At 46.1% G+C, this 22,788-nt stretch overlaps 1 protein-coding gene across 1 annotated transcript; it reads right to left on the bottom strand.

Annotated features, from left to right (window-relative positions):
• Nucleotides 1–472: 472 nt before the first annotated feature.
• Nucleotides 473–22,177, bottom strand: LOC122936653 (dnaJ homolog subfamily B member 5-like). Its single transcript, XM_044292602.1, has 4 exons — nucleotides 22,096–22,177; nucleotides 11,239–11,487; nucleotides 7,193–7,785; nucleotides 473–1,198 (listed from the first exon to the last, which is right to left on the bottom strand). The coding sequence occupies exons 2-4, from the start codon at nucleotides 11,447–11,449 to the stop codon at nucleotides 965–967; spliced, it is 1,038 nt and encodes a 345-aa protein (XP_044148537.1). The 5' UTR covers nucleotides 11,450–11,487; nucleotides 22,096–22,177; the 3' UTR covers nucleotides 473–964.
• Nucleotides 22,178–22,788: the final 611 nt, after the last annotated feature.

Genomic DNA, 22,788 nt, shown 5'->3' with positions numbered 1-22,788 from the left:
CCGAGCCGCAGTATTGGCGGCTTGGATGCGGACCCATTCACTTTAATGGGTCCGCAAAAGATACAGACAGCACTCCGTTGCTCCATTCCATGGTCCGCCCAAAAAATATAACCTGTCCTATTCTTGTCCGTTTTGCGGACAAAAATAGGCAGTTATATTAATGGCTGTCCACGCCGTTTGCGTAACGGCGGAACGGACACCATCCGTGTTTTGACGATCCGCAATTTGCGGACCGCAAAACACACACCAGTCGTGTGGATGTAGCCTAAGGATGCAGCTTTTATTTATACAGAACAATTTAAAAAATGAAAGCAGAGCTCCGATTGGTTCCTGGTGGCAGTAAGGCTGTTTTTAGAAAACTTTGATAAATCTGCCCCAAGGTTCGTACAGTGGACGGTATAAATCAGCCATGGGGTGAACTGATGGAATGATCGCAGATCACCTGTACATATGACACATGAATCAGTACGTGTAAAATTCCCAATCTCATACTTTTATTTCTGCCCAGTGTGTAGAAAGGGCAAAGTCACTTTAAATTATATTTACAAATCTTTTATCTTTTTACATTTATAAAACCTTTTTACTCTAAAAGTCCTGTAGTTCATTGTGTGAAGCGGACGCTAAAAAATACTGATTGTAAAGGTAGTCAAGTTACAGCTGGAAGTCCAACATCCCATACAAATAACTACTGAAGTGCCCCCTCTAACAGTAAATATGGTTACCAGGGCCTGCCCGCTGTGCCCTCACATGGAGATGGCAGGCATAAAAAAAAAAAAAAAATCTAATTTTGAAAAAAAGTCTATATTTTGTTTTATTTTGAGCCCTAGAAAGTAGTCTTCTGCATAGCACGTGGGTTGTAGACCTTTATCTCAGGATTCAGACACTGCAAGTGTCCACTGCAAAACTCTTGGCGCGATTCTGTAATGTATTGCATGGTGCCCCGGGCCCCTGTGCAGGTGTAGTACTAGGAACATGGAAGGTGCTGTTTGAGGAGTTCTCGGGTTGGTTGGGGTATTCTGTCTGGAAATCGTACTTGAAACTCTACTATGAGGTCGCCGCGCTGAGTGGGGACTTTGGGCAACGGCAAGCCTTCACCTCGTAGCCGTTTGACGGTTCCTGGCTTGATGATGTCGCTGCAGGGTAGCGGGATGACTCGTCCATCGATGGTGGGAATGTTGACTGTGCAGCCACACAGAGCCTGAGGAAAGACATACAACGTGGGGGGTCAATTGGTGGGTACAGCCGGAGAACAAACTCATATACCAACGTGCTGATCTCGTCACTGACTGAGGAGTCTCAGCAGCACAGAGTATTTCAGGAGAGTAGTGAGCAGATAGTGTCAGCATGTGATAACAGCAATAAAGGTGAGAAAAAAAGAGGCCTAAGCTATTGCATGGTCCCCACAGCAGCACAGAGGAATGAGATGAGAACTCAATCCCAGGAATTTTACACAGTTTCAAACTGGCCTTTTTTTAGGAACGTGCGGCTGTGCGTCATGTGGTTTACCTCTATGCCGTGAGGATGGCGACACAACCTTTCCTCGTGACCTGTAGGTTTTATTAATATGGAGCGAGATCATAAAACAAATGCATCATTACATATAATTTTTTCTAATTACAACACAGTCATGTATGATCTCAGCTCTGCAAACCCTTAACGATGCTCCACCCTTAGCATTGGCTATGTAGTCAGTGACTAACGTCTAGCATCTTTGTAATATACCCTAGATTAAAAAAATTTCAGTTGATTACCAATCTAGAATTACCGTACTACGTGGAAGCCGTCACCAGATCTTATTAACGTTTATCATTAGAATACACTGAGAATACATCCTAACATATATTGGGCACCACTGTGTTAACGAACTAAGCTACATGGGCACCAAGGAGGTCATTCACAATATTACACCCCTGGGTACTCAAAGTACTAATTGGAAGAATGAGATCTGTCAATGGCACCTTGTTGGCTGTTTTATAGGTTGCAACAGGATTTCATGACAATGGTATATTACACACTAAACTGGACTTTACATGGTGCGTCAGCTCATAAAGTGATGGTATCTAGCTAGGGTATGCCATCACGTTATGATCGGGGATGGGGGATCCTCTGGCACCTTTGCTGGTCCTGAGAACAAAGGGGGCCACATCAGGCCATTCCAAACAGCTGGCCCCCATTCACTTGAATAGCTGTTCCCATGCATAGCAGCGCCCGGCGGTGAAATCTGTAGCACTGTGGCCCCCTCACTCTCCGTATCGGTGGGACCACAGTGTCCATTGGGCTTGCCACTTTCCATAAACCTAGAATAGCATGTAAACCTGCAATATTCTGTGGAAGTGTCAGTCTTCACTGATTCTGGCATTTATTTTAGGAGGATAGGGGAGTTCAGCAGAGTAGACCAAGTATAATTGCACCCATAGGAGACTGCACCTAGATGGCTAGGAGAAAAAGCTGTGCCCTCGTTAGAGTTTCATGTGCCTGGAGCAAAGCCTGACCCCGACTATTCTTGGACGTGGAGAGGTGCTAAATATGGAAGAAGCAGTGACAATGTCCACATCACAATCCCCTGGGAACGCAGCGAGCGGTGCTGTGAGGTTCACACCTTTAATGGAGCACAGCTATTCACCTTGGCACGTTTACAGGACATGGCTTATTACAGCTACATGCAGACCCTTAGATTGCTGGCTAAACCCTGCGGCTCTGGAACACTGAAATACAGAGGAAGGCCTCATGCACACGACCGTTGTGTGTTTTGCTGTCCGCAAACACGGAGTGATGTCCGCATCTTTTGCGGCCCCATTGAAGTGAATGGGTCCGCATCTGAGCCGCCAAAACGACGGCCGTGTGCATGAGGCAGAAGTATGTGAACCCTTTGGAATGATATGGATTTCTGCACAAATTAGTCATAAAATGTGATCTGATCTTCATCTAAGTCACAACAATAGACAATCACAGTCTGCTTAATCTAATAACACACAAAGAATTTAATGTTACCATGTTTTTATTGAACACACCATGTAAACATTCACAGTGCAGGTGGAAAAAGTATGTGAACCCTTGGATTTAATAGCTGGTTGAACCTCCTTTGGCAGCAATAACTTCAACCAAACGTTTCCTGTAGTTGCAGATCAGACGTGCACAACGGTCAGGAGTAATTCTTGACCATTCCTCTTTACAGAACTGTTTCAGTTCAGCAATATTCTTGGGATGTCTGGTGTGAATCGCTTTCTTGAGGTCATGCCACAGCATCTCAATCGGGTTGAGGTCAGGACTCTGACTGGGCCACTCCAGAAGGCGTATTTTCTTCTGTTTAAGCCATTCTGTTGTTGATTTACTTCTATGCTTTGAGTCGTTGTCCTGTTGCAACACCCATCTTCTGTTGAGCTTCAGCTGGTGGACAGATGGCCTTAAGTTCTCCTGCAAAATGTCTTGATACACTTGGGAATTCATTTTTCCTTCGATGATATCAATCCGTCCAGGCCCTGACCAGCAAAGCAGCCCCAAACCATGCTGCCCCCACCACCATACTTCACAGTTGGGATGAGGTTTTGATGTTGGTGAGCTGTGCCTCTTTTTCTCCACACATAGTGTTGTGTGTTTCTTCCAAACAACTCAACTTTGGTTTCATCTATCCACAGAATATTTTGCCAGTACTGCTGTGGAACATCCAGGTGCCCTTGTGCAAACTGTAAACGTGCAGCGATGTTTTTTTGGACAGTAGTGGCTTCCTCTGTGGTATCCTCCCATGAAATCCATTCTTGTTTAGTGTTTTACGTATCGTAGATTCGCTAACAGGGATGTTGGCATATCCCAGAGACTTTTGTAAGTCTTTAGCTGACACTCTAGGCTTTTTCTTCACCTCATTGAGCAGTCTATACTGTGCTCTTGCAGTCATCTTTACAGGACGGCCACTCCTAGGGAGAGTAGCAGCAGTGCTGAACTTTCTCCATTTATAGACAATTTGTCCTACCGTGGACTGATGAACAGCAAGGCTTTTGGAGATACTTTTATAACCCTTTCCAGCTTTATGCAAGTCAACAATTCTTAATCGTAGGTCTTCTGAGAGCTCTTTTGTGCGAGGCATCATTCACATTAGGCAATGCTTCTTGTGAAAAGCAAACCCAGAACTGGTGTGTGTTTTTTATAAGGCAGGGCAGCTGTAACCAACACCTCCAATCTCATCTCATTGATTGGACTCCAGTTGCCTGACACCTCACTCCAATTAGCTCTTGGAGATGTCATTAGTCTAGGGGTTCACATACTTTTTCACATGGTGTGTTCAATAAAAAGATGGTAACATAATTTTTTTTTGTGTGTTATTAGTTTAAGCAGACTGTGATTGTCTATTGTTGAAACTTAGATGAAGATCAGATCACATTTTATGACCAATTTTTGCAGAAATCCATATAATTCCAAAGGGTTCACATACTTTTTCTTGCAACTGTATATACTATACATGGAAAAGCAGGAGTTAAACCAATTTTAATACTATGTGCAAGAATATAGTAACATAGTTTATAACTACTATAATACTGCCTCCTATGTACAAGAATAGAACTACTCTAATACTGCCCCTATATACAAGAATAGAACTATAGAACTACTGTAATACTGCTCCTATGTACAAGAATATAACTACTATAATACTGCTTTTACACACTTGCTTTTTCACATTGTGGAACAGCAAGAGGACTCTTAGGCTCCATTCACACGTCCGCATCCATTCCGCAATTTTGCGGAACGGGTGCGGACCCATTCATTCTCTATGGGGACGGAATGGATGCGGACAGCACACAGTGTGCTGCCCGCATCCGCATTGGCGGAGCGCGGCCCCAATCTTCAGGTCCGCAAAAGGTAGAACATGTCCTATTCTTGTCCACAGCTGTGGACAAGAATAGGCATTTCTATAGGGGTGCCAGCCGGGTGTGTTGCGGATCCGCAACACACCATGGACGTGTGAATGGAGCCTTAGAAGACCGGACACTGGACATGAAGACCACCGCTACCCCAGTCTCATTATGTGGTCAGGCTGCCATCATGTCATGGTCCAGGGTCTGACGTCAGTGCCAATCCCCAATATATCTGATGATTTCCAACTTCTCTTCTCATTCCAAAATCTTTTTTCCATGACAAGGACAGGATTGAGCAACTAGAAAACCTTCCCCCTGCACCGCACGCACGTGGTGCCCTGCAAACACTGGGTATTAATACATGGTGCTTTAAATAGCTGGACTGGAAACTCTGCAGTGACCAGGTGGAAGCAACAAAATAAGTCAGTAAGGCGATATGGGTGGCAGCAGGCATGGGCCTATACATGAGGGGCACAGACCAGGCTGGGGGTTACTAAATCCACCCTGAATACAAAAAAATGGTCCCCCATTACAACTGCTGGCAAGAAACCAGCAGGGACAACTACACTGGGGGGGGGGGGGGGATGTAAGCGAGCCAGTGGAGTCAGTGCATTTTGCTTGATCATCGGGTAATTGCCGGTACTTTTATACCGCCCGATATCGCTAACGAGTGGATTTTCGGCCCGTGTAAAGGGAACTTAAGGGGCCTCAGAGCTGGAATCTTGATATGGACAGCTGCTCCATTGTTCTCTGGCAGCGGGTTTGATAAATCTCCTTGGCCACAAAAAAAATGGCAGTACTGGTCTGAGAGGTGGTCTGTTCCCACCACTCATATCCCTTTAAGGGCTCGTTCACACGTGCTGTGGTCAAATTGCGGTTCGCAATGCAGGGGCTCTGTCCGTGGGGCAGGCCCATGGGGATCGCAGACCCATTCACCTGAATGGGTCCGCGATCCTTCCGTTCCGCAAAAAGATAGAACTTGCTCTACCTTTCTGCGGTGCGGAAGCACGGAACGGAACCCCCAGAAAGCACTTCGCAGTGTTCCGTTTCTGCACCGTTCCGCATCTCCGGATTTGTGGACCCATTCAAATGAAGGGGTGCATCCGTGATGCGGAATTACCACGGAACGGTGCCCGTGTATTGCGGGTCCGCAATACGGGAATGGTGTAGATTTCCCCTTTAAGAGGCAAATCCTGAAACATTAAATCCTCCTCCAGCAGAGATTATTTAACGCTGGATGATTAAATAATGACCTAATGGTGATCATGAAATCTCAGGCATCTCCTCCCGCTGCACACCCGATGACAGCGGCGCTGAGCTCGCAGCATCTCCAGATAAACCTGTAAGGCCTCTTGCACACAAACGTATTTTCTTTCCGTGTCCGTTCAGTTTTTTTTGCGGAAGGTACTCCGTGTGCATTCCGTTTCCGTATTTCCATTCCGCAAAAAAATAGAACCTATCCTATTCTTGTCCGCATTACGGACAAGGATAGTACTGTTCTATTAGGGGCCGGCTGTTCCATTCCGCAAAATACGGAATGCACGCATATGTCATTTGTATTTTTTTGCGGACCGCAAAATACATACAGTCGTGTGCAAGAGGCCTAACACGCATGTCCTGTGTATCATGTGTACAGAGTCCTCTGCCCTGCTGAAAGGGAGGGGAAGGAGGTAGAGGTGATAAAATGATAATAAAAGCTTCAATTACCCCACTGGTGTGAGACTGCAGTGGTCACATGGGCATACAACCACATCACTGCTGCAACCAAGTAAACAGAAAAGGGCGTGGCAGTGTCGGCAGGAAGGTGAGCAGAGGGAGGGTTGGGTCGGGGTGGGATAGGTGATAAATGTTCATTGTGGGAAAACCCCTTTTATATTGTATAGGTCTCTTCTTGTTGCTCACCCCTTAGAGAATTGTTCAGGGAGTGTTAGATTGGGTAGCAGTCTCCTGACTCGATGACCACCTTTTTGAGTACATGAAGTGGTCGCAGGAAGGTCTATCTGCTGCACAAGAGGGCCTACTACCATCTGGTCAGCTAGGTTAGCAACATGGTGTGCCACTGCCATAATATGATGTAGTATACTAATGTGCAATCGTCAGATATGTGCCATTAACTACTGACAGGTAGGACTCCCCCACCACCACTGATGTCTAAAAAGAGGGGGCCACAAACTAGATCAATTGCAGTGGTCCTGTAGAATTTTCCTTATACAGCATCACTCCTGGCAATTAGAGAAAAGCCAAAGGGGGCTCAGATCTCCTTATTACATACCCCAACCAATCAGACATATTGATTTGTATGTGGTGAAAAATGCCCTTTAAGTGCGTTCAGAAAGTGCACCCACCTCTTTCAGGGTGATCTTGGCAGTATAGACTATGTTGGACCCATCTCTCTTGAAATGTGCATGAGGTCTGTCTTTCAGTAGGAACACAATGTCTGCAGGGATGTTCTCTGACGTGGCATCCCCCTCTTTCGGGAAGGTGATCTTTGTCCCCTCCTTCCAACCTTTCTTGATCACCACGTTTAGGATCTTGTCCTCGGTTCTTACTGTCCGGCCGTCTGGATTTAACCTTCTCCTTGTGATCTTCATACGCTTGGTACAGCCATGATAGATTTCCTCTAGTGACACCTTGAGCTCATGAATGACCGGGGGGTCCTGCACTTTCCGTCTGTTGTGCAGCTGATCTGCGTGCCGCCGGTGGAATCCGTTCACGCCATTGAACCCAAAGCCACTAAAAGGATAGTCGTCATCCTCTTCGATGTCCATGTCTTCATGGTCAAAGCCATTGGCCATACGGGTGCGGCCTGAGCCAAAGAAGATGTCAAAGGGGTTTGAGCCTCCAAAGAAAGAAGCAAAGGTGGCATGAGGGTCCCCGTGGAAGGTGTAGTGGAACGAGTTTCCAGTGTTACCTGATGATCCACCTCCTGTCTTGAGACCTACATGAAGGAGAAAGCATATCGTTTAGGAAAATGTACGCTCTGGATGTGAATGGAGTACCATAAATGATCCTATCCTCTTGGAAATGTATATGCCCTGATGTTCTGTAATGTTAAAGGGAACCTGTCATCACCTTTACTAACGGCAGCATAAAGTGGAGACAGGTGAGTTGATTTCAGAGGTCTGTCATTTAAAAGTTAAAAGTAAGTGGTTGCCGAAAACCAACATCTCAATCATTGCAGACTGTGTCTGGAAAAGAGTCACGGCCACCTGAGAAGAGTCCTGGTTATTCATGAATTCCTGCTCTCCTGCTGATGATTCAGTCTTCTACCTAGTTTTCTCCCTTTCTCTCTAGGAGAGAGCTGCCAATCATCAGCAGATGGGCGGGAGACAGGAGATTAGGCATAACCAGGACTCTTCTCGGGTAGATTTGACTCTTTTCAAGGCCTGAGCTGCAATGATTATCATGCTGGTTCTCAGCAACCACTTACTTTTAGCTCATGAGGGACACACCGCTGACATCAGCATTTCTGTATTTCTGTCACTACTTTATGCTATCCTCAATGAGGTCAGCATAAAGTTGATGACGGGTTCCCTTTAACATGTGGCTTCATACTGGTTAATACAAAGTTGTGCATCTCCTTGTAGGGTTACACTAGATGTCTTAGCCCTGGAGTCCTCTTGTCTTGATTGTAACACCTAGGCTCAGTGATGGCTCTGGGCACTGTGACTGTTAATTACTTCATATCACAACACCAAGAACCACAAAAACCTCCTTGTGTGCACCGGACACGTGATCAGACAGAAACCTGGCCCGGATTATTTTCAAGTATAAACATCGCGGCCGCTCTGCACAAATAAGTCCTGACAGGTCCTGGTTATTAATAAGAGTAGATGAGCAATCTCTGCATCTGCCTCCCACTGGAGACGTCTACATAGTTACTGAAACTGAAGGGTTCTTCTGTTAGGGTGCAGCCACATGCAGATTTCACCCTACGCCTTTCATTGATTTACACAACTTAAAGGGATTGTCCAATGAAAATTATTCTACAGTTTTCAAACCAGCACTTGGATCTGAATACTTTTGTAATTGCATGTAATTAAACATTTAGCATAGCCACTGAGTTATTCAAAAAAATGTATCTGTATAGCGCCACCTGCATTCAGTTTTTTTCTTATTTCTTTGACCTGCTCACTGAGATGGTCGCACATGCTCAGTTTTATTCTTCAACTGCCTCCTGTGCTGTGATAGGGAGAGAGGTGCAGCAGAAAGGACACTCCCCTTGAGCTTCCAGCTTAATATAAATCCAGCAGAGCAATGAATGTTGAGATCTCTGGATCCATGTGAGGTACAGGGCTGGTTCTAGCTTTGTCTTACATTAGTCATGGGATGACCCCTTCATAGGGAATCTGTCACCATGATTTAGGGCGGATAAGGAGTCCAGATGACTCATGTTTTACTTTCCTACTGCCCCCAGTTCCCTCGCTGTTAACACTCAGCTGCGCTGAAATACATAGTTGGGACTGCCGTGCATGCACACAGAATGGAGGGGACTCATGTGCCGCATGCAGAGCAGTCCCTACAATTGAGGATGAGCGAACCTAAGCTTTACAGGTTCTGTGTTCGGGTGATGTAGGAATTCCATTATGGTTGTAACGGAATATAACAGAATTCGTAGACTGAATTCAAAATGGAAACCTTTTAAGAGGCACTCCGTTTTGATCCGTCATAATAGAAGTCTATGGGCAGCATAACAGATCCGTTCAGTTTACGTTATGTGGGACTTTTCAGGTCCTGCATAACGGAAACGAGGACAGATACATTATGCTGCCCATAGACTTATGTTATGACGGAATGCAAAACGAAATGCCTCTTAAAAGGTTTCCATTTTGAATTCCGTCTACGAATTCCGTTCCATAACTGGCTTTCTCCACTGCCCATGTAATGTTCGGGTTCGCTCATCCCTACCCACAATGTATTTCAGAGCGGCTTTGAACATTAACAGTGCTGGACAGAAAGCGATCTGGACTCTCCAAAGGCTTCTTTCACACTAGCGTTTTCCGGTATTGAGATCCGTCATATGATCTCAATACCAGAGAAAAACGCTTCTGTTTTGACCCCCGTTCATTGTCAATGGGGACAAAACAGAACGGAATGCTCCAAAATGCATTCCATTCCGTTTGGTTGCGTTCCCATACCGGAGAGCAAACCGCAGCATGCTGCAGTTTTCTTTCAGTCACGGGATGCAGAGCAAAACTGATCCGTCATGACCCACAATGCAAGTCAATGGGGACGGATCCGTTTAACTCTGACACATTTGAAAACGGATCCGTCCTCCATTGACTTTGAATGGAGTTCATGACTGATCCGTTCATAACTGATGCAGATGGTTGTATTATCAATAACGGAAGCGTTTTTTGCTGATCCCTGACGGATCAGGCAAAAACGCAAGTGTGAAAGTAGCCTTGTCTGTAGTACTACTCATGTAATACTGCAGATAATAGTTTAAAATCATGGTGACAGGTTTTCTTTAAGATCTCATCCACACTGATTTGCAGTGGCAAATCCACAGCGTATCGGTCCACTCTAGTCAATAGAAGGGGGTCCCGAGCCTCAACCCCTCCCTGACATCCATGTGATCTAACAGGGTATATGGACAGGGGTTATCCTGGGGAGGGGCTACTCCTTCTAATACAAACTTCAATCCCTACATTATTTGAGGCTCCACATTCATTACATGGATGGATGCGGCCAAGGTGGGAAGAGTTATGGTTAAATCTTATAAGAGATCAGCACAAGGACTGATGTAGTTATGTGAGGATTGTCTCAAACTTCTCACTGAAGCATTTAAAGGGGTATTTGAGTGACAACAATTACCTATCCACTGGACGGGAGTCCGATGTCCTCTATTTGAATGAAGTGGTGGTTGGGCATCTGCGTTACTGCTCCACTCAAACCCTAAGGGACTATCTGAGAAAGCTGAGCATAGCGCTTGGATATCTTCATTAAAGGAGAAGTGAGCATGCTCCCTCAACTGACATTCCGTAAGGGAGGACCCCCCTTTTGATGATTGGTGAGGGTCCCAGCAGACAGACCCTCACCAATACAGGGCATAACCTGTTGTTCCTTGAATACGCCTTTAAGAATGTGATCATGATCAGTGGATGGACAGATGGTATTTTCAATACTGAATGGCACACGACTCATCTGTTTTAATTACCACGGCAGATATGACACGCTGAATGTACAGCATCACATAACTTCTACGTAAATATGAGAATAGACATTAAACATGGCCAATCAAGTTGCATAATGGCCACCTTCCAGAAGCATACCTCAAATCTCACAATGTACGAGGCTGAAAAAGGCTCAGCTACACCTCAGGTAATGCCATTGACCTCTAAAGGATCATGATGCCATTGACCAACCCACCCAGGTTTTAGGGCCTCACCTTCCTCTCCGTACTGGTCGTACACTGCCCTCTTTTTAGGGTCACTCAGAACGTCATAAGCCTCTGCAATTTCCTTGAACTTGTCCTCGGCGTTGGCATCCTTGTTCTTGTCTGGGTGGTACTTGAGGGCCATTTTGCGATAAGCTTTCTTGATCTCATCCTCGTTAGCCCCTGAAGGGATGCCCAAGATCTTGTAGTAGTCTTTTCCCATGTCCACCGTTTGAGGCTTCTGGTCAAGAATCCTCGCCCCTAGAAGGAACATGACACTGTTATAGGAGTTTAGGTGCAGATATCTCGTATACCACATTTTAGCTCAGACTGGTGACTGTCTCACAGTATCAAAGACAGGTCCTCTAGTATTATTCCTAGAAGAGAGTACCTGAGTTGTAGATTAGAATAATATCTGGGGACTGAAACTGGCATGTGCGCGGCACTGTACCATGTAAGACCTATCCACAAGGGTGGCTAAAGTTCATTTAGACATGGATAGCGTGATATTTTTCGGAAGTGTCAGTCAATGTTCCCTCTAAGTCTATGCAGTTGCTGAGCGGCAATCTGTTAATAGGGGTAACATTCCCATGTAGCAGCCACTGGATAAACCTGCAATACCGTGTGGCCATCATTTAAAGTGGTATTTCCATCTCTGATTTTTTTTTTTGCGGATACGCCATAAAATCTGATAGATGCAGCCACTGTCTGGAGAACAGCTTCAGAGGTTCTCTGTGGTGTTACATAGGACTGCAGGTAACACAGAGATAACAGAGTACAAATAATGTAGTAGATGTTATCTGCAGTCCTATGTAACACCCCAGATAACAGTAATAACTGTGAATACAGATAATGTAGTAGATGTTATCTGCAGTCCTATGTAACACCACAAATAAGAGATAACCAAGTACAGATAATGTAGTAGATGTCACCTACATTCTTATTTAACACCACATATAACACAGTGATAACTCTCCCAGCGCAGATAATGTAGTAGATGTCGGGTCGTCATTTTGTGCAGGGCTCAAGGCTGGTGTCGCCGCCTCCTCCTCCTTCTTGCCGCGCTGCTGCCACATGGATGAGGACACAGCAGCAGCGCAGTAATGGGGAGGAGTTGGCGCCAGCCTTGAGTCCCGCACAGACAGTCCTGATGCTAGGCTAGTGTCAGGACATTATGAGCACTGTGGGCAACATGGAAGTCCAAGGCTGGACCTGCGGAGGTAAGTGGGCTTACAATGGCCCTGCGGGGAAACTATAGAATCTGGGCGTCCACGCAGCTTAGAGGGAACACTGGTGTCAGTATATTGGTGAGTGGGCATATACATAGAGGTATACGGGCAAAGTGCTGCATTCTGAATTTGATTTGCCTTACAATAATGCCTGATTTTTCAGCCTGGCTGGAACAAGACATATATATGAATGCTTCAAACAATCCAATGACTTCAATATTGTAAGACATCTTCTATTTACTGGAGAATCTTTTTTTTGGAGAGGTCATCCTTCTTTTTTCATAGACCAGGGAAGGCATGGACCCAATATATACCTGAAGATGATGTCTCACCAATTGCTGGTGACATGGCCACCCTTAGTAATAAGACAAGTATAAAATCCAGTCATGTCAATGCGGACAACCATACAAGAAGCTGCCGAAAATAGTAAGATAGTTAGTCCTAAAGGCTTTCGTTAGATCAGTTATATAAATGGGTTTATGACCAAGACAACATAGAAGGACTATTGGCAATCTCTTTAACACTGAGGGCAATACAGATTTAGAACTCTTATCTCAAGGTGGCCATACATATTAGGCAAATGTCTCATGAACCAGCCAGTTTTGGTGGGACTGGTCAACCATCTAATCTGTATGAGGGTGTCCTAACCTTCTCCTGATGGCAACTGTCGAGGAATGAAGGATCAGGCAAGCTGGATTTCAACATCCTTTGTTCCATTATCCCCAATGACAACGCTTGAACATTCATCCAACCCCAGTGCATGTGAATGGTGGGGGGTGCTGTCGGAAGGAAATGCTGTCAGCCAACATCTAGTGTCGCCTTATAATTAGTCTAAGCAAAAGGGTCTACTCTATCACTAAGCAAGTGATAGTTTTTTGGTGGAGATGCAGAACAGAGATTAATAGGTTAGTAAATATAAGACACAGTTGGCTTACAGGGGTTTTCCGAGACTTTTCTACTGATGACCTAACTTCTGGATAGGTCATCAGTATCCCAGGAACCCCCGCTACAGTCTTCTTGCAGCTTAGCCTAGGCCAGTGGCGGCAAACCTATGGCACGGGTGCCAGAGCGGGCACTCTGAGCCCTCTTTGTGGGCACCCACGCCCTGGAAAAAGTCTATGGTCTAGCAATATGCCTTAGACTTTTACTGCCATTCATCAGCTCAGGGTGCACTATGAACAGCACAGGCAGCGCACTGAATGTAGGCAGGCTATTATAGCTAAATGATAAATTACACAGACGATATACTATACTGGACTGTTGTATTCAGGTTTAACCTGCCGTGTTGGCACTTTTCGATAAATAAGTGGGTTTGGGTTGCAGTTTGGGCACTTTGTCTCTAAACAGTCCACCATCACTGACCTAGGCCATGTGTCATCATCAGTCATGGTCATCGGTCACAAGGCCTGGGCGCAGTTCAGCCCCAATGAAGTTGGTGGGGTTGAGCTTCTATACAGTGTACAGCACTGTGTACAGGCCAAGGCGCTACTGTGATCTCCAGTGCCTTCTCAAACAGACGATCGGTGGAAGTGTCGGACCCCCACTGACCAGATACTGATGACCTATCCAGAGGATAGGTCATCAGTATTAAAGTCTTGGCAAAACCTCTTTAAAGAGGCAGTCCACTCCTATTGATGGACTATAGTCTGGGTAGGCCATCAATAACTGATTGACAGGGGACAGCTAGCTCCGGAGCTGGTTACCAATGATATTGATGGCCTATCTTGAGTATAGTCCATCAATAATAAAGGAGTGGACAATTTGTAATCGAACAAGAATTGCCATAGTAATCCTAAAACAACCTTCATGAGTGCTAAGAACCCCCTCCATGATCTAGAGCAGACAGCTGGTTCTAATGGACTCCAGCTAATCACTTTTTGGCCATCATGTAATGCTGCTACTTAATGAACATGCAATGGAAACTTCTCTGGGAAAAATCAGCTATGTGTGAGCTGTGAGAAGTCTGACATCCAAGGGGTTGTCTTTCTGAGACCTTACTCGTTATGGACCATTTTTGCTCCAGTCACCAGTCATTGAGATGCACACCGACGTCTACAAACACTGAAGCATGCAGAAGTCACAGAACCTTAAAGAAATACCTACCCCCGAAATGAGCAGATAGAATTCCCAATGTTATCCCCACTTTAAAAAACGTGGTTCTGCGCTTCTCCTGAGCGCCGTCGCTAATAGACTTGATAAAAAAATTGTTTCCGACTTTTTGCCTGGGTTCGCACTTAAACATGATTTGTGGCCTGCGGACTTGGAGTGTTGTGGGCTAGGCAGTCCCACAGATGCGGCAAAAGTGCAGGCTTCCTTCTAGGTGTTTAGGCAGACATCTAGTAGAAGGAAAAAAAAAAAAGGTTTGGAGGTAGGAAGAACCCAAAAAGGTTCAGTGTGAAATGAAAGGAAAAAATATATATATTGAAAAGAAAGGACAAGAGTAATCAATGGGCAAGATAGGAATACGTGATGAATGGAGATGATAGTCTTCTTATAGCTATGCTTCACGAGATTGAGGGCGCTTAAGTGACATGGACTACAACATCAAGTCTTAATAGTTGATGACCAGGATATTTTCAAGAGATATTATACTACACCCTGACTTTTCATCTCTGAGATCATCGTGAACTAATATTTCGTGTTCAACTGGATAAACTTGAATGAAAATGACAAGAAAAAAATCTGACCTGTGTGATGGTAATAACTTGATGAGAAGACACATGAGGTCAAAAAAATGAATACAAACAATATAAATTTTGTCCCAAAAGGTCTTGAAAATGAGAGGAATCAGGAAGTCGTACAAATGATAAGACAAAAGATCACGGACAAACTGGCAAACGAGCAGAAAAGATGTTGGCTCCAGCATGAAACATCTCAGAGGGGTTGAAAAGATGCAGTTGAGGAGATAAATCATTGTTACACATACATCAATGACAACTTACAATGTCTGATGTAGCCCATTTCCCTACTGCCAATGAACTCTTGGAGAACAAGCTGATTTATACAAGGGGATGAACAGGGAGGAATGTTCTTTATGCTGAGGTAGTCATGACCCCCTTGGCTTCGTCAATGGAAATCACAGGCTCAGCAGGGACAGGACATTGCACGTTAAGGAAAAACCAATGCATTGTGCTCTCAGACCACAACCTTCTCTACACTAAACTGTTAGGGTTAATTCACTAGGGTCAGATTGGACACTGACCCCATGCATGTAGTGGGGTTTTCCCATCCCACCACATGCTATGAAAAGCCTCCATTTAGATTTTTGGATGCACTGTAGGAATAAAGAGCTGACTGACTATATTGACTGTATTCCACTAAAGCTTGAAAAACAGTGAGGCTAATTCCCGTGCGGATCCACGGCAGAAATTAGAGCGATATCCTCAGAATCCTGCTGGTGGATCCTCTAGTGCATGTCGGATTAAATCTGACATGTATGAACATACCCTGTGTGACTTTCTTCCTATGGAGGGCAGAGGAAGTGTTGTGTGATGTATGGTAAACCTTGAAATGTTTTAGACAAATGTAGTTGCACAGTTTACATTGGGCAATGGCTTCTGGTCCAGTGTGTGGCTCAAGTCCTCTTTTCTTGGTCCAGCCTAAGGGTATGAACTGGTATACTTTCATTTAAAGTCAAACGTAATAGATAAGGGGGTTGACTAGACACGTCAGTAGGGTCAGCTAGGTGGAACATCAAGTCCATGCAGAAGATCATATCGCCTTCATATTAGGAGTCTGTTGGTGGTCTTCATGTTGGCTGCAAAATCAGTGTAAAGAAGCTATTATCTCTTGGCTCGGTTTCTTAGCAAGTTTCTACAGGATTTAGGAGAATGTTCCGGCCACAATAATAAGCAATTAACAGAGGATGGATCACTTGGGGCTTGTCCATGCTCGGTAAGCTTTAATGATGTGGTTATAACGCAGAGTTTAATAGCTGCTACATCTGCTGGAAGAATTTAATTTACCTTCTAAATTGTATTAATTAGTTCTGCCTGCCTGCATTATGGAGAGCTGATGGGCATTTATTCTTCTTGGACCATGTAAAAGCTGAGCCAACCGAGGCCTTCACAGCACAACCTTGGGTTTCCCATCACAGTGGAGATAGAAGGCCAGAATTGTAATCTGACAGTGTTTCGAGGAGGATGTTGAAGGATAAAATCTCCTCTATAGTTCACGTCTATGCGCTGGAAACACTGTGTGCTCTGATGAGTGTGTGTGGGTGGTTGAACTGTATTGTGTAAATGCTCTTGGGGGAGGAACGTCGCCTGATATTGTGCTGAAAATTCTGTGATTACCTGCTTGCTGTATCTATAGATCCTAAGGAACATCGGGTGCCCTAACCTACTTCTAAGAACATTACTCAGAACATGTGTCGCCCACACACAGCAGAAGCAGACAAGGTAGACGTGAGGTACAAAACATCACATGCCTCAGTGATGTTGGTGGAACATGGCCATCCACGTGGTGTCTTCAATGCATACTTGCCCAGCATATGTCTGAAAGACGCTTGTTTGGTATATGCTGGATCCACGGGGGCCTATAGACACCATGGAAGTATGCTTCGTCAGGCTGGACCACACCAGGCTGTGTACAACCAGATTTCGGCAAAATACACAAAGCACCTCAAGGGAATAAAAAATACCAGTATCCTGAAATACATTATAAACGTAATGTAGCCTCCATGTGTAACAGAGAAACAAAGTCAATGGCGTCATCCCAAAGCGGCCGAGGTGGGTCATTTTAACGCAGAAGTGATGACTGGTCAGGGACCGAGGTAGTCGTGTGACCATTACAGAATTCTTACCAATCACTTCTACTGAAGTGCGACTTGAGAAGCTGTCTTGTATTGCCCAATAGTTGCACAGTCAAGTGGCCTTCCATGAGTAGGGATATGTAGCTCCATTTATTGTCTTGCCTGGCCCTCAGAGCTGAACTCCAACTGGAAATGAATGGGAACCAGGGTGGTTGTGCAATAACACCACTTCTCCGGATGATATCTATTGGAGTATGACTAGAGAAGTTGCCCACTTAGAGATCACTCTGTAATCATTTGGTGCCAGTCTCTGAGGGTACAGAATAACTGTAGGCACTATAGGACAGCACTAAGGTATGCATAATGGTACAAAGCCACGATTTTCGCCGAGATAAAGCTGCCCGGTCACGTGTCTCCAGCTCTGAGCCATTAGCAGCAGATAACCTCTTACCATTAATCACCTCCGTGCCCGAATCCATTCATTCCCAGGCTCGGTGCCTCCTCCATTCACCATCTAGGCAGTTATTTTTGGCAAGAAAGTCTCAAGTGAAACATCAACCTCCTCGACAAACCCAGCTCAACATCTTGGGCAATTCCAGGAATTTCTCTGCCATGTGTCACCCAGCTGGAAGGAATGACTTCAGCACTGAGCGGATCCTAAGGATTCTTCTGGATGGAGACTATTAATAACATTCCCGAGAACATATCTCCAGGTCGCCATCTACAGAGGGGCTCCCCTGTGTTTTCAGTGATGACAACCAGCACTCTTTTCTCCGAGGACTGGTATTATTAGCGTCGTGAATCTGCTGTGCTGCTAGAAACGTGACTTCAGCCGCAGGGAGACTAGGACAAAGCCCCTTGCCTTTTGCCATTTGCCATTTTCTGGTTCGCCCCATGTAAGACTGATCTTGGTAGGGTTGGAGGAGCCACTCCGGGTTCTTCAAGATTAAAGCCTCGAAAACTTAACTTCCTAACATACTTTGCCTTTAGATACCTTCATAAAAGCAAGCTCTGTGCTTGCTGTCTGTGAATGAAACTCCATACAGAACTGATTCTTCTCACAACTAAGGGTTTGCCATAATTATATCTTGTCTAAGCAATCCCCTGTGAAGAGTCTGTACACCTACATAATGGAAACCTCTCCGGACATGAGACACATAGGACCTCCTACCTAGAGGGGGGACTACTACAGCAAACCCTCAGATGTGAGCAGGACTACGTCAGGATGGCTTTTGTGCCTCTGGCTGGTTTTTTTTTTCCAAGTGTCCCAACCTGACCATGGGTCTACTGAACTGAACTCACAGCATCAGAAGGACCTACGATACTGAGAGTTTGGGTCAGGATGCCTGTCCATGAAACTGTTGGCTTTACGCTGGATTTTGTCTGCTGCAGCTCCGCTTCATTGTAGTGAATGGAACCCGGCTGCAATACCACACACGACCTGTGGACAGATGGGGCGCTGTTTTTGGAAGATGGCAGCCATGTTTTCTAATCCCGAAATGACATGACTCGGGAAGTCAGGCTCCGGGCCACATGATGCTACAATAAAGCAGCCGGTAAGATGTTTGACTGCACTACGCTATCCCTGTTGTAGTTTACAATAAGAAAAAGAGAGCTTCTTTAAAATTTCAACCAAAACCTGCGAGAAGATGCTGTATGTATCCAGTCCATAGAGAAGGGGTCAGCAACCTTCAGCACACCAGCTGTTGTGAAATTCCCAGCATTCTCCATTAATTTCTATGAGAGTTCATAGAAGAGTAGAGGAAGTATGCACATGCTGGGAGTTGTAGTTTTACAACAGCTGGAGTGACTAAGTTTGCTGACCCCTGCCATAGAGCAACCTCTATCATAAGCCTGACGGGAGCACTGCATGGACCCCCACCCTCCCCCATCAGTGTTTATAGGGCAGGCAGAGCAGTCTATAATCCGGAGACCACCCTTTAGCCTCCACCAGATCCGCTCCATATCTGCAGATTTCTCCATGACACTGTGGTTGGGATTTCAGCATTTTAAACCAGCCAGCAGTTTACAGACAATTAGCGGTTTCCGTTCCGCCCCCGATATCAGCAGCTGACTGCCAGCTGGGAGCGTGGCCCTAAAAAGGAAAAAACGGAAGAACGAGATTCCTGCTCTGTGCAGCAGTGGATGGCGTGTGAGTCATAGCGACAGGCGCTCGTCTGCCACCGAGCACGGCAGTGTGAATACAGACGCAGCGAGGGCTGATTCATCACAGATAATAGATACAGCGGACCACAGGGGGCGCCGCCAGATAGTGTCAAGAGTCAGGACTGTATAATCACCGGCAGCAGTAGTGCTGCTCACCCAGCTTTCCTACAACCCTAAACGTCAAATCTGTAGTCGGACCCCCCTGTCCTGTATCCCCCATACACAGAACTGTAGGGACAAGTACTGGCAGCCACCCACCTTTCCCAGAAACAGATACGAAAGCTGTATGCAGTCCTGCTCAGCTTTCTTATAGTCCTGAATGGCAATCTAACCAGTTATCCCTTAAAGGGATTGTCCGGATTCAGAGCTGAACCCGGACATACCTCCATTTTCACCCAGGCAGCCCCCCCCCCCCCCCCCCGGTGAGTTCCGGTGACGTACCGGGGCTCTCCATAGGGTAAAACAGCTAGGGCGGCGCTAAAGCCTGCCCATCAGAGCCGGTGACGTCACAGAACACATTGCTGGGTGGAAGCCTCAGCCCGGCAGTGTCTTATTGTAAATAAAAGAGCTGGATCGCGCAGGGCAAGGGAGCGCATCGGAGCATGAAATGCTTCGATGCCAACATCAGAGGGGCTGCCTGGGTGACAGTATGGGTATGTCCGGGTTCAGCTCTGAACCTGGACAACTCCTTTAATACGTCATCATCATGAGGCTGGCCGGCTGGGATCTGTAATACTGATCATATATCCTTAGGTATCCAGCTTTCCCAGAACTGGATTGAAAGGGTTTGTCCAGCATTACAAAAACAGAGCTACTTTCTTCAAGAAACAGTGCCACCTCTGGCCACAGGCTGTGTGTGGTATTGCAGTGCTATTCCCTTCAATGGCGCTGAGCTGCAATACCAGACACAACCCACAGACAGGTGTGGCGCTGTTTCTAAAAGAAGGCGGCCGTGTTTTTATAATTCTGTATGGCTTTAAACAAAATGTTTAAAGCGGTTTTGACTTTTTTTTTGTCACACATTTTACTTGCGGTTTATCAGCCTTCTTTTTTTGTTTTTCCCTATAGAGAAAACGCTTAAAAAACCGCCCCACCTGAGCATAGCCAAGGACTGAACGAATGGCGGAATTAGGACGTTTTCATGCAGGAGGGTCGATTAGTGTCAATTCTGTACAGAAAACATCCGGCTTAAGACTCCACAGCTGGGATTTGTGGGAACGGGTGGGGGATGGGAAGACGCACAGAATGGAGGCACAGCCGCTCTGCATGTCACAGACGGACACGGAAAGCTCTGCAGACGCTCCGCACCGGGTGATTCATCCGACCTACAATTTGTGCCAGACTACACTGGATCCTCGCCCGTTCCACATGGCACCGACAATCTGGATGGCACCAGCGGAGACGACTAAGAGGAACCTTTAATGCCATGGTTACCGAGCGGGAGAACAGAAGAAGACGGCAAGATCCATAGCGACTGATGTAGCAGAGCTCAACTTCAGTGCACGGACTCTGCTCTTTTTTTTTTTTTTTTTTTAAAGCCGGAGGAGCGTGCTTTCTACGCCCGTGCAACAAAATCGTGCAGCGTGCCACACAAAAAACGTGCACTAGGTCACGGTCCATCACAGTGTACGGACTCGGCTCTGCTATATATGCATTTCATAGCTCCCTCTTCAAGTGTGTGTGTCAGCACATAGAGGGTTAATTCTGCCTCCCCCACTCAGAATAAAACATGACATCATCGCTCACCACCCATCGATGACCCCCACCCTATTCTGTAATTATAGGGATGAGGTCAGGGGGGCGGAGGTTAGGATTTTCCCCCAGCTCTCCGGGGAAAAGCACAAATGCCATTCATCCTGTGGTCCATGAATGGACTGGCAGCACCATGGCAGCGCCACCCGCTGCCCTCTCTATCAATGAAGACTCTCGAGCAGTCACGTTACCAGGCATGAACTCCTTGGTGAGGACATGGCGGAAAATGAGGCTACCAGGGAGCCGGTGGCAGCGGAACCGGGACAGAATGGGAGGGGGTGATGACTTTTGCAGTGACTGGAGGAACCTGACTGTGGAGATGGTCCCCAGGGAAGCAGATACGGGCAGCTACCTATAGAAGGCGCCTGCCCTAAAAGGGGGGTCGTGGGAAGGATCCCAACACAACCGCCTGAGCAATCCTGTAGGTGACATTGGAGATAATGGATGATGGGGGTCATCCCTCCATACACACACATCAAAGGGTGCTGGGTCACATGACACGACTTTCGGACAGTTCGAGGGGTAAAATATTTAATGTTAGTGACCCAATCATTCCCATCTACATAGTGACAGCCACACTGACCTACAGGCTGAAGAAAATCACATTGAACAGCATGGAAATGACAGCGACAGGGGTGATGGTGCAGATAATGGGGGTGATAGTAGGGGGACACAGGGATGAGAGTCGGTCACACAATTGTAGTGACATGAGAGGGGCTTGTAAGATCTCCTCTCCTGTAGACTGACCCCAGCTATGAGGACCTGAGACCTAGATGGTGACAGGTTCCAGCTGTTCCAGCATATGGTGTCCTACAGAGGTCATAAAGTCCTGCCAATGTCCACAAGCAGCGGGTGACAACCTCTCCCCCCCTCCCCACAGGGAACCATGGTCATTAACATGCGGGGGACGAATGGTTAAATTAGACAGCACAGACAGTCATAAGCATGCGCAGTACAGCGCTCTCTTACCCGTCTGCCGCCCGGCTGCTTTCCTATCGCCCAACTGAATCCCAGAGTCAAGGGACAGTCGGCAACTAGCAGCCGCCGTGACGTCACGGGAAACCCGCCCCCGCACTCGAATGCATAGGTCGCTTCCTATTGGCTGCAGGTGGTCACAGAAAGCCAATCACAGCTCAGCCGCATCGTAGCCACTTTCTCCTGCTGGGAGGCGTGGTCACGTCAGTTTTTATTCAGAAACAGTTACACAGGCGCTGCTGATTGGCTACACGAATTCTGAGCCGTGATTTGCTGGCGTTTCAGTCGGGAGCTCGTGTTTCTGATTGGCTGGGTTTTTGAGGTCGTTTACACGTGGACTTGAAGGTATTTTGGTGACGTCATCGTGGAACGTGATGTCATGGGGTAAGGCAGGCGAGCTATAGCTGATGGGTGACGTCGAATGACACATATAGCTAGAGAAACTAAGGCTTTCTTGCTGTGGAACTACAGGTCCCAGGATTATACTCCTCATGTATAGATTGATACTGGTTCTAGTCCAGGGTTGCCAGCTTTATACCGCCCAACTTTTTGGACGGTCAAAAAGGGACACTTATGGTTTATTGTGTGAAAGATCCAATTTTCCTGCATATTTATATACGTCGATAAATTTTGCGCTATCGTGTAAAAGAAAAACTATCTGAATATAAAAATGTCTAAAATCCAAAT

The sequence above is a fragment of the Bufo gargarizans genome, chromosome 1 (assembly GCF_014858855.1).
Source record: "Bufo gargarizans isolate SCDJY-AF-19 chromosome 1, ASM1485885v1, whole genome shotgun sequence".
NCBI classification, from domain to species: Eukaryota; Metazoa; Chordata; class Amphibia; order Anura; family Bufonidae; genus Bufo; species Bufo gargarizans.
Note: the sequence above shows the minus strand (reverse complement) of the source record. Positions and strands in the feature narration are given on the sequence as shown.